This window comes from Nicotiana sylvestris, chromosome 1, assembly GCF_000393655.2.
Source record: "Nicotiana sylvestris chromosome 1, ASM39365v2, whole genome shotgun sequence".
NCBI classification, from domain to species: domain Eukaryota; kingdom Viridiplantae; phylum Streptophyta; class Magnoliopsida; order Solanales; family Solanaceae; genus Nicotiana; species Nicotiana sylvestris.
Window position 1 is genome coordinate 157,334,467 of NC_091057.1, and position 15,602 is coordinate 157,350,068.

Below are 15,602 nucleotides of genomic sequence, written 5' to 3' on the forward strand. Positions count from 1 at the left end.
AATTTTCCCAGCCGTAATAGCGTAGAGTAGGGACACATGAATCTTGCTATACTTCAAGAGTATACTTTTTAAGATGACGAGCTCATATTTGTGTACCCTAGCTTGACAATTTAGAAAATATTAGTATTTCAATTCTCTCCTAATACTCCCTATATAAGACTTCATTCCTTTACCATACTTTCCATCCAAAAGTTCTTTTTAACTCATTATCACTAAGAAACAAAGAAAAATGGCTCAAAGATCATCCTCTCCTTCATCAAGTAACAAAAATGGCTTTATTCAAGCAGTTATAATGGCTCTAGTGGTAACCATTATACTTGGATATTTTCTGATTTTGATCGTATCACCAACCAATATGTATTATCTTACATGGACACCCAAGATTAAAGCTCGGGCTGCCACTTCCACTTACTTTGGAGCTCAAGGTAATCCTACTTGTTTGTTCTTTTTATTTGGGTACATAGGTCGGTTTGGTTTGGATTTTTTAATTACTAAACCAATCAACTCGGGTTATTTTTCAATCTCGGATTTCTTGATTTTTTCGGGTTTTTCGATTTTATTAGTAAAGTTTTCATAGCACAAAGTATATAAATTGTACTTCAAATATTTCTTTACTCCTAATAGGATACGACTATATAATATATTTTTCAAGAAAATAATATAGCATTTTACTCAAGTATTCAATAATAATGAAATCGCAAAAATAAATATTGCTAATTAATAAGCCTTAATAAAACGAACATAATCTAAAAATACTAAGTCATACTAAAATAAGCACGGCCAAATACATGACTAAATGCTAAAGAAAAAAATGAACTAAGTTTTGTATTTTTATTACAAACTAATGCAAAACTAAAATATAGATATCCAACACATTGCTATTTTTGTGTTGAATTAAACTTCTTTTGTTAGCATTAATATTGATTTGAACGTTATTTGAGTTATTACATTAAGTCCAACCTTAAAATAATACGTAAAAAAGATAAAACTATGATTTTTTAAGAAATATTTATAAATTACATTACAATATATATTTATATGTATAAAATATTTTTAAAAATTATATATATATAATGTCGTGCTGGTTTGGTTTTAGTTTGATTTTTTTTAGTTAAAGCTTAAAATCAAACAAAACCAATTATGGTCGGGTTTTCTTTCCTAATGCCAAATTAAATCAAATCAAACCAAACCACAATTAGGTTATTTTGTCTGGTTTGACCCGAATTATCGGTTTATCGATTTTCTTCGTACACCCTTACTTTCTATATTCTTATTTTTTCCTCGTGTATTTTAACCTGTAATTATAATATTTTTGTTATCATATCAGAGATGGTGTACGATAAACCGTCAGTGCACATAAATTAAATTTCTTAATTCTTTGGATGAAGATAGAAATTATAAAACTTTCTCTTGAACTTTTAATTTCATCTACTCAAAGAACTTGTTAGATTAAATGCGTTTTTTTCCTTACAGGAATGTCATTGTTGTTGGACACGTTCCCTTTCTTATTTATTGCCGTCTTGGGATGTATATACCTCCACTTAAGTAAGAAATCCAGTGATAAAAACATCAACAGGTAAAAAAAAAAAAACCTTTTTTTTCCATTACGATGATATAAATATGCAAAAAATAGTTACGTAACAATTTTATTTTTTGTATTTTCTGATTAACAGAGTTGAAGGAAAAGAAAAGTTGGCAATATGGAGGAGACCGATAATAATGAAGGGGCTAGGGATTGTTACAAGGATTGAACTTTGCTTTTTGGTAATGTTTATCGCACTCTTAGTCTGGTCTTATGCCTCTTACTTGCACGCTGCCTTTCCTTTTATCACACCACAGTCTGTTGCCCAAAGTGGACAGAAAGTGTAAGTAATCTGCCCCACTCTCTCTATATATATATATATTTTTTTATTTTTTTTTTGGAACCTCAGGAAAACCGTTAAAGCTTCTACCACAGCCTCTGCCCTTCATGTGAGCACTCTGTGCTTAGTACGCGCACGGGGTAAATCCCCCACTATGTAATAGCCTGCAAATTACACAGGGATGTAAATCGCACTACGCAAGCCTCGTGCGACAGGCTCAGACCCAGAGGGGCATTGAGGTGGTTCGAACTCTCGTCGCCCGTGTGGACAGCGCCCTCCAAACCCAACTGGGCCGTCCCTTCGGGACATCTGCCTCTATATTATATAGTACTTATAGGTTGTTATCATAATGTATCTGACATTTTATCCTATTATTTTATAATTTTAAATTGGTAATTATGACAGATGGGAAGTCAAGCTAGAAGAAGCAGGACTTATGTTAGGACTTGTTGGAAATGTAGTGCTTACATTTCTGTTTGTTCCAGTTACAAGAGGTTCCTCAGTATTGCAACTCTTTGGTCTGACTTCAGAAGCAAGTGTTAAATACCATATATGGCTTGGTCATATTGTAATGACCCTTTTTTCTGCTCATGGTATTTGTTACATTATCTATTGGGCTGTCACTCATCAATTGTCTGAGGTAATTTATAGTAGGATTTATCATGACAAGTAATAAATATAACTATGTCCAATTGATGAATTTCTAATTAGTAGTAATTACTCTTGATTGAAATGAAACAGATGCTTAAATGGGCAAAAAATGATATCTCAAATTTGGCTGGAGAGTTGTCATTGCTTTCTGGATTGGTTTTGTGGATAGCAACATTCCCTCGTATGAGGAGAAAGATGTTTGAGCTCTTCTTCTACACTCACCACCTCTACATTCTCTTCGTCGTCTTCTTTGTCTTCCATGTTGGTGTCTCTTATGCTGGAATTATGCTTCCCGGTTTCTACCTCTTCATGGTTGATCGATACTTGAGATTCTTACAGTCGCGATCAAATGTTCGTTTGGTCTCAGCTCGAGTTCTACCATGTGAAACTGTTGAGCTAAACTTCTCCAAGAGTAAAGGTAACTGAAGGAACTATCATCATTTATATTGACATTGATCGAGGTAGAATGTTAAGTAAGTTATCTAAATAACATGTTTGAGCACTTCTCTTTTCCTTTATTTGGCAGGTTTAAGATATACACCAACTAGCATCATGTTTGTGAATGTACCTAGCATTTCAAATATGCAATGGCATCCTTTTACAATCACTTCAAGCAGTAGTTTGGAGGCAGATAAGCTCAGTGTTGTCATTAAGGGTGAAGGAAGCTGGTCCAAGAAGCTTTACCAGATTATTTCTTCCCCTAATTCTGTCGATCGTCTTAATGTCTCTGTTGAAGGACCTTATGGACCTCCTTCCACACATTTCCTAAGGTATGTTTGAAAACTATAATACAGAGTTTCAGTTGTCATTAGAGTCCAGTAAGTTGTACTGTGTAATTAATTGACTACTATGTCCTCATACATGCCATCAGCAGATGTGGGGATGACCAGAAATTTAAGGGTTCATGGTCAGTCTGGTAATGAAATTGGTGATATTGTCACATGACATGATCTGTTCACAAACTAAACATGATTGAAAATATAAGATTGTATAGCAGAAGCTAATGCTGAACTTAGAGTCAGTGGGTTCAGAACCCCGTCCTAGATCTATTTCATAGTGTATGTTATAATAATAAACTAAAGTTCTTTTTATTTCGTTGTTGCAGGCATGATTTATTGGTTATGGTGAGCGGTGGGAGTGGAATCACCCCTTTCATCTCCATAATAAGGGAGCTAATTCACACAAGTGAGTCACAGAAATGCAAGACACCAGAAATCCTACTCATATGTGTGTTCAAGAACTCACAAGACCTTACCATGTTAGACCTTCTCCTTCCCAGTTCTGGTGCCCCATCTGAAACTTCTAAGTTAGGCCTACAAATTGAGGCTTATGTAACAAGAGAAAAACAATTAATTATAACAGAAGACAAGAAGAACTTGAGGAGCATATGGTTCAAACCCAACCCATCTGATCACCCTATCACTCCAATTCTTGGCCAGAACAATTGGCTTTGGCTTGGTGCTATCATATCATCTTCCTTCATCATTTTCTTGATTTCCTTAGGGGCTTTGGATAAATACTACATTTACCCAATCGATAAAAATACGAACGAGATCTACTCTTATCCAGTAAAGGATGTGCTGAATATGCTTCTCATTTGCATTTCCATAGTCATCACAAGTAGTGCAGCATTTCTTTGGAACAAGAAACACACTGGAGTGGAAGCCAACCAAATTCAGAACATGGAAGGTGCAACTCCAATGGCTTCACCTAATTCTTGGTTCTATAATGCAGATAGAGAGATGGAGAGTTTGCCTCAACAGTCACTTCTCCAATCAACTAATCTCCATTATGGTGAAAGGCCAGACCTCAAAAGTAAGTTACCTGCAGTATTGACAGTATATGGATTTTTAATATCACCAGCTTAAGTTAACCTACAACAACATTAACCCGTCATATATCAAGCTTGGTATACTAGTAACATGAAAAATAGATAAATAACCTGCTATAACCAATTAAATTGAATTGATGGTGTAAATTATCTTTCGCTTTTATTGTCTGTAACTTAAATCCCAAGATCATTATAGCTATAGAATCTCTTATTCAAATTACCTGACTTTACTAGTAGTTTAAAGATCTATTGGAGATTCTTTCCTGCTCCAATTTGAAGAACTTTTCTTTAATAAGTTGTAAATATGTTGCAGGGATATTGTTTGAGAGGAAAGAATCAAGTGTTGGAGTTCTAGCGTGTGGCCCGAAGAAGATGAGACATGAAGTTGCAAACATTTGTTCCTCTGGTTTAGCTTCCAACCTTCATTTCGAGTCCATCAGCTTCAGTTGGTGATTTTTTTTTAAAAAAAAAAATTCAAGAGACTATAATGCATTATGCATTGAATGACAAAAAATTCATCCCTCCCACCCCAACACAAAGGGAAAAATAAAATAACAGTATCTTTTGTTGTGTGTGTATACATTGTTATGCTCGGGTTGATTGAGCTTTTTCAAGTGCTCTTATAACATAACATGCTTTGTTTTGAAATGTAACAAATACAGTTTATTCTCTGTTTTAGTCGTTCTCACTCTCATACTCTGTATAACAGTGTTAAAAGGTAAAGTCAAAAAGATTGAGATATTCAATCTGATTGTTTTTTTTTTTTTTTTTGTATTTCGCAAAGAGAACAAGGAAAAAGAGCGTTCTAATTGACTAGACATCGATAACCAATACTATGGAACCTTCATCTGAATAGTAAAATCCACATCATTTAAAAAAGATCATAATAATCTAAGCATTCAAATGTAGATAAAAAATAAATTGGCTAGGAGTTTCTTTAATCGAATTATCGAACCAATACAATTCCTCACCTTGTAGTAGTCCCCTCCTCCATTTCCCCTGCCCCCGCTCCCTGGCCCCTATGCACTTTAAAAAAAAATACAATAAAAATCATTATTGGAAATTACATGAATTCAAAGGGTGTAGATGTCCATCAAAATTCTAATGTTATCATATGATGAAATGTCATAGATATTAACTTTGAAGCAAGTAACAAAGGTAGTAGGTTGGAAATTAAACAAAAAAGAAAGAGATCTATATATATGTTGTTGGTTTTTGAGTTTTTGATAGTTGTCAAATGAATATAGGCTGAAAATGATCAAAGGAAGGTTGATGTAGATGGGATAGTAACAAGAAATCATAATCAGGTGAAGGGTCAAAAAGAAAGAAAAATAAGTATGTGAAGTAAAATCTAATTTTTTGTCTTCGCAGAAATAGTAAATTCCCTTTTTGACCATAGTCTTCATATTTTCACTTACTTACAATTATAATAACAAGACCTGTTTGGTAATGTTTTGTAGGTATCATTTGTTTGAATTCTTTTTTACTTAATGAAAATTCATCATATTATCTTCAGTGGTAGGACAAGTGATTCCAACACAATTCAGTCTTTTTTGATTGCAAATGACTTGTCAACAGGCCTCTACACACTTCCAATTTCCAACTGAAAGAGTGCAGGTTCAACCAGCTTCAATTCTTACCAAACAAGGGCCAATTACAATTATGAAAAATACAATGCTTGATGAGGAATTAATCACTAATTACCGACCATAAGTTTAATTGAGTTCTGGATCAAAGGCAGATTTGTAGTTTGTTTGGGGCTTTGATTTGCATTACTACGTGTGCTCAATAATATTTTACCACGAGATAGAGGTAGATTTAATTTTTTTTAAGAGAAGACCATGTGCATGCCCTCACTTGTATTTTCAATTAACATTCATCTCCTGCCCACTAGATCACCCAAACTAGGGCAATTCTTGAAAAAATTGGCTTATGAGAATCCATATAACTAATCCTTCTTTAGCTTAAACCACCTTGATTAGTAGTAGTTAATTAGTACCCCTTCTGTATTCCCTTTTCTTTTTTGCAACTTTAGCGCGTGTGGATTCTGGCAGCTGGATATGGTTCATTGTAGAAGCACAACCCTATCCACCACTACTTTATTTATTACGTAATATTATTTTTAGTTTTCTATATGTTTGGTATTCATTTTGGATTCTTCCTAAATCTTGATTTATACTCGGAAATTTTCTTTGAGAGATAAAACACTCCATAATAAAAGTAATTCCATATCCGAACTTTAAACCCGATACCTTTGGTTTACTTACTTACTACTTTACCACAATTTTTATTAACTATTTAAATTACTTGCTTTTGTCCTTTTTGTATTGTATTCTTTAATATATATATAAAAAAAAAAAAAAAAAGAGGGGGGGGGGGGGGTTGGGGGTCAAGGCCAAAAGTCCCCTTTTTCTTAAATACTATTTCTTTGTTTTTACTTATTTCATTATACTTCCCCACCTACTCCCTCATCCTCTTGCTACTACATCACTAATAGATTATTTGGTTGGAAAATAAGTTATCCTAGGATTAAATATTTCGGATTTGTTTATTATGGATTAGTTTATCTCGAAATTTTTATCCCACCTTCTCGTATGGATAAAAATAATACTACAATTCCGAGATTATATCCCGGAATTAATTATACCTTATCCCTCATACTAAACTAACTCTGAGGAAATAACCACAAAACAAAAACCAAAAGAGAGAGAATCCAAGGCACCAAACCACAAGATTTATTTTATGAATTAGAGTCCGGACCTGATTTTCTAAATAAAAAAAAAAAAAAAAAAAAAAAACCTCTACAACAGTAAAATCAAATGCTTTACATCCCATAATCTTTGCCTAAAAGTGTTTCAGTACTTTCTCAATTTTGTCATTAAAAAAACAACAAAATAATCTTCGGGAATTGCAAAAGAATCTTTAAAAAAGCAATAGCTCAAAATATTTAGTTGGGAATTATAAGATATAGAATTAAATAAAATGATATGATATATATGCCATAAGTTAATTTGCCATGGCTATTTTAGTTTGATGACCTATTTAAGGGAAGTTACCAACACTCCGATTAGTACATGGCGTAGCACAGTTAAGAAACTAAACTGTCACTAAAGCCAAATATACATCCCATCTATTTTGTAAAGAAATTAGTTTAAAGGCAAAGTTTCGACCAAAACTTGAAAAAGAGCTTAAAATTACACTTCTTTGTCCTGATGGCCTAAAGTAAAAAAGAATTCAGAAAAGTTAGGTGAAAAAAAAAGGAGAAATAGGGATTTTTACACAAAAATAGCCGGCAATATTCATTGTTTATTTTTTCTAGCTATATACCTGATTTATACACTAATTATACATAATTATACGCATATAATGCATAAATATGCATATTTTATACTCCTTCCGCCTCAAATTATATGTCATGATTTTCTTGTATACATTCATTAAGAAAAGTTAATTAGGATGAGATTTTGACTACCTTACTCTTATTCATGTCTTAATATTTAATCTTTCTTCATTGGTATTTGAACAAAGTTATTCATAATTGAGGTGTTTGTTGTCTTCAATGATAATTATTACTAAGGGTAAAAAAAAAATAATCAATTTTGTCTTGAACTTTTAAAATGATAAATAATTTGAGATAACTATTTTTAGTAACCACGACTGATGAGGAAAGAGTACCTCCACTAGGCATTTTTAGTTTACGTAGTTGGGGCGGGAGGCTATTTTGTTAATTCATCCTTTTTCTAAATCTAATTTTGATGCATAAAATCATTAGATATTTGTACTAGTGGAAGTTAACAGGTACCTTTAGGATTAGTTAATGTATATGAAAGCTGGTCCGGACACCAAGATTACTAAAAATAAGTGAGGTGTAATAATCTTGTCAAGTCAGCATCTCATACAAACTTGCTTATATATAGCAGGGAACATGTAACACTCCTTTGCTAACAACTTCACTATAACTTCTTCCATTGAAAGGCCATAAAAAAGCTAGAAATAATGGAGGTGAAGAAAAGATCATCATCATCATCATCAATGTCTGATGGAAAAATAAGAATGATACAAGGAGCAATATTAGCTTTAGCACTTACAATATTTCTTGGGAATTTGATGATGTGGGTAATTATGCCAACTTTCACATATTATCAGAAATGGGTTCCTGCTCTCCTTGCTGCTACTAACTCCACATTCTTTGATATCCAAGGTATTTATTATTTAACTCCTTCCTCCATTTTTCCCATTCTTTTTGTCCCCTTAGGAAAACGATACAGAAAATATTAGCATGAGAATCCGTCTCCTCTTTTCTTTTCTTTTTTCTTTTTGTTATATTGAGATGAGGGGAAAATTTTAAAATAATTGTTTATTTGATTCTTGGTGTCATTTTACAGGTCCCATTATGATGAACTTCACACTGCCAATATTATTCATAGCTGTTTTGGGCTGCATTTATGTCCATTTGGAGAAGCAAAAAAGTTATAGTGTCACTTCATACTGGTATGTATATAAATCTAAAAAAAAATGTTTTAAGATTTTCTTGTTTGGTTGAAGGAATTTCATACATGTATTAATTGTTTTTTATACTTGTTATTGCTGTTTTCTTTCATATTGCAGCAACAAGGATTGGTTGAAGGTGTTGAAGAAGCCAAAGATTATCAAACCATTAGGGATAGTGACATGGATAGAGCTCTTTTTTCTGGCCATGTTCATTATTCTCTGCGTTTGGTATTTCTCGGCATTTGTCTATTTTCACTATAGTACCATTACCACTTATGCAGCAACTAAAGGAGTTCAAGTGTAAGTATCTCCTTTCCCTAATTAAACCTCCTAAAAACACTCATTCCCCAGGGAAATATAACACTCAACAACGACAACGACCATGATGACCCAGTAAAATCTTATAAAGTGGGGTCTGAAAAGGATAGTGTGTACGCAGACCTTACCCTTACCCGACAGAGCAAGAGATTATTTCTGATGAGACCAATAATACTATAAAGAGAAAAAGGAAAAGTTCTCTTAAGACTAAATATGAATATCATTGCTTGTGGTACATTATATTGTACTACCTCCAATCACTATTATCTGTCTTTTAAGATTCTTGCATACCTTAACAAAAACATTTTGTTAAACTATCCTGTATTTTTGTATTAATGTCTAACTTAATTAACACTTCATTGATTGGAACAACAAGGGTGAATCTGAAAAGGGAAAGTATAAATATATTTCTTATTTTTCTAAAATATTAGATATTCTAAAATAATTTCAATTTGCCAATTAAGGACTAATATTTGAGACAAGAAAAGTATTACTTTTTGATATTTTACTTGTATAGAGATTATAATGATTTTCTGTTTATGAATACTTCGAGTAGGAAAGAGTAGCATCTAAAGAAGTTTTTTCATTTAATTTTGCTTAATATGTGTTTGCAATATTTAGGTGAGGGAATATAATTTTTTTTTTTTGGTGGTGGAAATATTGTAGGTGGCAGGCAAGGATTGATAGGTTGGCATTGGTGATAGGGCTAACAGGGAATATATGTTTAACATTTTTGTTTTACCCTGTGAGCAGAGGCTCGTCTATTTTGCCTCTTTTGGGGCTAACTTCAGAAGGTAGCATCAAATATCATATATGGTTGGGACATATGGCTATGACCCTATTCACTATTCATGGTCTTCTCTTTATTCTCTTTTGGGCTGTCTCTGGTCGATTACATGAGGTAATTTTCCTTCCTAATTAAAACATGTTTATTCATATTTTATTCTTGAATTATATCCTAATTTTGTTGTATTCTATAAAAATTAAGAAATTTCCATTGAAGCAATACTCTATAAAATGTTGCACACCCCCCAAGATTGCTCTTTAAACAACGACACTACAGGAAATAAGATTTTCAGTGACTGACTTAAGGAATATATTATAACTGGCTGGATTCGCTATTTATTTTTTCTAGCCGTTATACACATATATTACATATTCACTAGGTGTTTTTAGTTGGAAAAATGACACTGTATAGCCACTCTCAAAATAATAGCCGAAAATATATATTTTTTTTTGTATATATATACACATTTTGTATGTTATATAAAATAGTTATACAAATTTTATATACTTTTTTGGCTACCAAATGTAAAATAGTTTATGGCACGGGCTAAAAGTGATAATACCCCTTTTTAGTTTAAGCGTTTAGGTTAATTATATTCCTCTAATATCTTTGTATGAAGTGCACTAAATATTTGAACTTTCTATCTTAATAAGACATTCTTTTGAGAAGGTGGGGGTGGTTGGTGTTGGATTTTCAAGATTTCCATAACTTAAAGTCTGCCTGATTATGATGTGTAATTTATAGCCAAACCACATAAATTATGCTTGAATTAAGAAAAAAGAAAGTTTGAAATTCTGAAATAGAGATATTGCTCGTGAACTTCATGTACAAGAAACTACTTAATCAAGATTCAAGAGAACGTCAAAAAGAAGATAAAGCAATTTTTGAAACTTAACTTATACAGTAAAAAGATGATCATTACACACCAAGTTTTCTTGGTTTGCCACTCAATAATAACATGTTGTTAGGTTGATAGTGCCCACACTCAAAAGAAGATGTGAATATTAAGTTCACTAGGTTTCAAACCTCACCATATATCAAAAGTATGGGTGATATAGCACATTAATATCATTCAAATATAAGAAAATTGAAAGGAATCTCTACATTAATAGTTGGTCGGTTTCACTATTTTTTAGTCAGTATACATAGATTATATATTTATTATACACATATTATAAATGAATTGTACGTATAATGCATATCAACCGATTATTTTTATTTTAAGCAATTAGGTAAATAATTATTTAAGTTAATTCTTCAAATTGAAGAAAGGGAGTGAATTCTTTTCTTTTCTTTTTTTCCTATTACTTTACAGTGAATAGTCTATTTTAATTACTTTAGACATATTTTTCATCTTAAAAAAATATACCAATAAAATTATACAATAAAGTTATTATTATTGATGTAACGAACAACAATGATAACTTTTGTAAGGTGGTTGGTGTCCTTCTAGATACTGCAATTTTACCTGAGTTCAAAGTTTTCATAGTTTCACTTTTAAAAAGAATTTCCAAAAAGTATGCGTTAATAGTCTAATACGTTAAAAAATAATCCAATTCCTCTTATGAATATTTGGCAATAATTGTGTAAGACTTAGAATAATTTAGTACTCCCTTACTTGTAGGTGTTCGGATTTTGAGAATCAAACGAATCATTTTTTACCGTTATTTATTTATATATCTTTTAATTATTTTGAATTGTTAATTATTATGAACTATAATACTCTTTAAATAGCTTTCATACATATATAGCATTTATCTCCAAAAAAAAATTTATATTCAAATTCACGGTCAAAACTTCTTAATCTCGACAAGCAAAAAGTGTCACATAAATTGAGACAGATGGAGTAGTATTAATGGAAAATCTTCCACGTAATAAGTGTGAGTTCAATCTTCCACATATTTTTTGCCGACGGTACTAAGAAAAGTCTCTAAATTTAGTCAAGAAATTTATTTTACTTTATATCAACAAAGTAACATGTTTACAAAATTCTAATTATTAACTTCTAAGGAAAGATAATACATAATGATTAAAACTAACACAGTGAAATAATATAATACGAATAAAAGTTTGGTGAAACAGTTAAATGTGGGAAACCTTGGTAAGACTAAATTAAGGTTCCACTAAATTTGGAAGTTTGATTGGGATTTCAGAACAAAAGTGCAAGAGCCCACTCCCTATGCCACTAGATATGATAGCTATACCACAATAGAGTGGGAATTGGACCACATCAATGTTATTTAAGGGTATTATCAAAATTATTTATATTTGGTAGTCGAAAAGTGCTCGTATAATTTTTGTATATAACATACATAATATATATATATATAAAAAATATATAAATTTTATACAACTTTTTGACTATTATTTTTACAGCGACTACACATTCTCATTTTTCCTATTATTTATGCATTTGTTTCAACTGTTTGGCTAGTGCAGTTTGGCATTTTCACGAACCCATACTGTTTGGTCTTTCCTAATTTATGGATTCTTCCTTTTGGGACCCACCACCATCAAAAAAGAGAATGATTGATAACTTTCCCTGCATATTCTACACCACTAATCAACCAAACAAAGTTTTGTCTGAAATCCATTTGGGCATATAAGTCTAGAAGAGAGCAACTCACGCCAGCATGATGCTTAAATGACGTGATCATATTTACTTGGTAGATGGACGGAAAACTTTTCGCGAGCATCATCTAAATTATCAACAAATTGTGATTAGGGAATATATATCAGGGAACTGTATATAATACTATAAATCTATAGGTGCGGATGGCTTTTAGCTCGAGCTAAGTATCTATATAATTTAAACTCTTTATAAAATACACTTCTTCTATTTCACCTTATATGACATTATTACTATTTGGAGGGTCAAACATGATTTTTTTAACCAGATTTTTTCAAATACACCTTAAATAATTAATTAGTTGTGACTTATAGTATTTTTTACATAGTTTTTAAATATGTAAATTTTATTTCAAAAAAAATAAAAATTCTATATTCGAATTAGAACGGAGGAAATATATATTTTTACTATGTCATATTACAAAAAGTAATTGGTGTCTTGATACTTCACTTCCATTGATTTACAATTCTACCATCCTAACTACGGTATCATGAGTTTAAATCACAATTCGAGAGTCAAACGATTTATTCTTTGATCATAGGTTTTTATCTACCTTTTGAATTATTAATTATTGTAACTAATAACATTTTTTACATAATTTTTAATAATATAAAATTAATTTCGAAAAAACTTATAGATTCTATCTTCAGATACACGATCAAAATTAATAAAATTTGAATAAGGTATTAAGTAATTCACCCTTGAATTTACTGTGTTTTACATCATATTATTCATCTTGATCATATCTTGGTTTGAAGCAGATGCTGAAATGGGATCCACATTACATATCAAATGTACCTGGAGAGATTGGTTTACTGGTTGGATTAGCATTGTGGACAACAACTTTCCCTGCAATAAGAAGAAGAATGTTTGAACTCTTCTTCTACACTCACTATCTCTACATTCTATTCATGGCTTTCTTCTTACTCCACACTGGAATGTTCTATGCCTGCATTATGCTTCCTGGTTTCTTCCTCTTCCTCATCGATCGATACTTGAGGTTTTTGCAATCCAAACAAAAAGTCCGTTTAGTTTCAGCCAGAGTTTTGACTTGCGAAACTTTTGAACTCAACTTCTCCAAAATACCAGGTAACATTTCAAGCTAAAAATATAAAGAACTAACTTATATACACTGACTATGTAACGAATTTTTAAAAGATAAACTTTTTACTTATTTATTTATGATTTGTAGGTTTGGAGTACTCTCCAACGAGCGTCATGTTCCTGAATGTACCAAGCATATCAAAGCTGCAGTGGCATCCATTCACTGTAACATCAAACAGTAACTTAGAATCAGATACAATTAGTGTTGTCATCAAATGTGAAGGTACTTGGACCAAGAAACTTTACGATGTTCTCTCTTTGCCTTCCCCTGTTGATCGCCTTGAAGTTTCTGTTGAAGGACCCTATGGACCTGCTTCCACTCATTTCCTAAGGTTAGTATTTCTACTATAAACTACCATAACTTTCACATTACCATCTCTGTACACTCGGATAAATTCCAAGTCGATTAGTTCCCTATGAATACTTTGTGATGATGTAGCCATTTTAATCACAGGCATGATACATTGGTCCTGATCAGTGGAGGAAGTGGAATCACTCCATTCATTTCAATCATCAGAGAGCTGATATATATGAGCTCAACACTGAAATGCAAAACCCCCAAGATTTTATTAGTCAGTGTGTTCAAGAACTCTTCTCAACTCTCCATGTTAGACCTACTTCTTCCTTTATCAGGTACTCCTTCAGGATGTTCTAATCTTGACCTACAAATTGAGGCTTATATTACCAGGGAGAATGAACCAGCACCAGAAAAACCCGAACCCCTTCGAACCATTTGGTTCAAACCTAACCATTCTGATGCACCCATAACCCCTATTTTAGGCCAAAACAACTGGCTTTGGCTTGCTGCTATAATATCTTCCTCATTTGCTCTTTACCTTCTATTTGTGGGGCTACTTTACCAATACTATGTTTACCCTATGGACCATGGTACTAACAAGGTATTCCCATATCACACAAGGGCATTGTTCAACATGCTATTTATAGCAGTTTCTATAGTAATTGCAGCAAGTGCAGTCTTCCTTTGGAACAAGAAGAAAAGTGCTAGGGAAACTAAACAGATTCAGGACATGGCAGATTCAACACAGTCTTTAAACTCATTATTAGCATATGCTGATCAAGAGCTGGAAAGTCTTCCTCAACAATCACTCAACAAATCAATCAAGACACATTATGGCCAGAGACCTGATCTCAAGAGTAATTATATCCTTGCATAATCAAAACTATCAAGTAGTACTTTTTACAAACTCTGTGTTTGGGTAACTAAATGAAGTTCTTTTGCAGGAATTTTGCTAGAAGTTAAAGGATCAAGTGTTGGAGTACTTGCCTCTGGACCGAAAACCTTGAGGCACGACGTAGCAGCCATTTGCTCGTCTGGTTTGGTTGAGAATCTGCACTTCGAGTCCATCAGCTTCACCTGGTGATTTACATGTCTTCTCAGCTCCGACCTAGCTTAAAGGAACTCTGAAAGAATGCATATCTATGTAGAATTGTAGATATTATTCTCTGTAATATGCTCCAGACTTCTGGTTGGATCGATATGCGTGTTCAAATAGGTATTGTGAGTATGTTTGTCCTAGGTTACAATACTTTTCTGTCGAATATCATATGTAATGTTTTGTAAGTAGGGTCTTGGAAGAGGAAATAAGGTTCATGGGATTTGAATAGAACCTGTAGTTGTTTGGGAAGCTAAGACTAAACAAAGACCCAACTTATTGTTGATAAATAAACCAAACGAAGCTCCTAAATAATTTTTGCTAAGACAGGGTCTGAAACTTTTCAGTCTACTCATTTTAACTTATATTCCAGTGTACTCGTTTTAACTCACAACTATGCATCAATTCCAAGCAAGTTGAGGTTGATTATATGAATGATCTGTCCATACCGCTCCATTTAAGCATGTCACATCCGACCCTCCCTTTAACTTGCATAAAATAATTCCAATTCCTATTCCTTAAGGGGTGTGGGGGG

The 15,602-nt window shown here is 32.5% G+C and overlaps 2 protein-coding genes across 2 annotated transcripts; both read left to right on the forward strand.

Annotated features, from left to right (window-relative positions):
• Window positions 1-228: 228 nt before the first annotated feature.
• LOC104246485 (ferric reduction oxidase 2-like) lies at window positions 229-5,024 on the forward strand. Its single transcript, XM_070160741.1, has 8 exons — window positions 229-425; window positions 1,474-1,576; window positions 1,674-1,865; window positions 2,268-2,502; window positions 2,604-2,931; window positions 3,040-3,283; window positions 3,619-4,328; window positions 4,658-5,024. The coding sequence occupies exons 1-8, from the start codon at window positions 230-232 to the stop codon at window positions 4,795-4,797; spliced, it is 2,148 nt and encodes a 715-aa protein (XP_070016842.1). The 5' UTR covers window position 229; the 3' UTR covers window positions 4,798-5,024.
• A 3,251-nt stretch (window positions 5,025-8,275) lies between these two features.
• Window positions 8,276-15,392, forward strand: LOC104246484 (ferric reduction oxidase 2-like). The gene is made up of 8 exons (XM_009802297.2): window positions 8,276-8,545; window positions 8,730-8,835; window positions 8,953-9,135; window positions 9,820-10,054; window positions 13,331-13,658; window positions 13,762-14,005; window positions 14,128-14,828; window positions 14,916-15,392. Exons 1-8 carry the CDS (start codon window positions 8,341-8,343, stop codon window positions 15,053-15,055), a joined length of 2,142 nt encoding a protein of 713 aa, XP_009800599.1. The 5' UTR covers window positions 8,276-8,340; the 3' UTR covers window positions 15,056-15,392.
• Window positions 15,393-15,602: the final 210 nt, after the last annotated feature.

Coding starts and splice junctions, on each gene's coding strand:
- LOC104246485 (XM_070160741.1), top strand. CDS start 230: ATGGCTCAAAGATCATCCTCTCCTTCATCAAGTAACAAAAATGGCTTT. Junction 426..1,473: donor CACTTACTTTGGAGCTCAAG/GTAATCCTACTT, acceptor TTTTCCTTACAG/GAATGTCATTGTTGTTGGAC. Junction 1,866..2,267: donor GCCCAAAGTGGACAGAAAGT/GTAAGTAATCTG, acceptor TAATTATGACAG/ATGGGAAGTCAAGCTAGAAG.
- LOC104246484 (XM_009802297.2), top strand. CDS start 8,341: ATGGAGGTGAAGAAAAGATCATCATCATCATCATCAATGTCTGATGGA. Junction 9,136..9,819: donor GCAACTAAAGGAGTTCAAGT/GTAAGTATCTCC, acceptor GAAATATTGTAG/GTGGCAGGCAAGGATTGATA. Junction 14,829..14,915: donor CCAGAGACCTGATCTCAAGA/GTAATTATATCC, acceptor GTTCTTTTGCAG/GAATTTTGCTAGAAGTTAAA.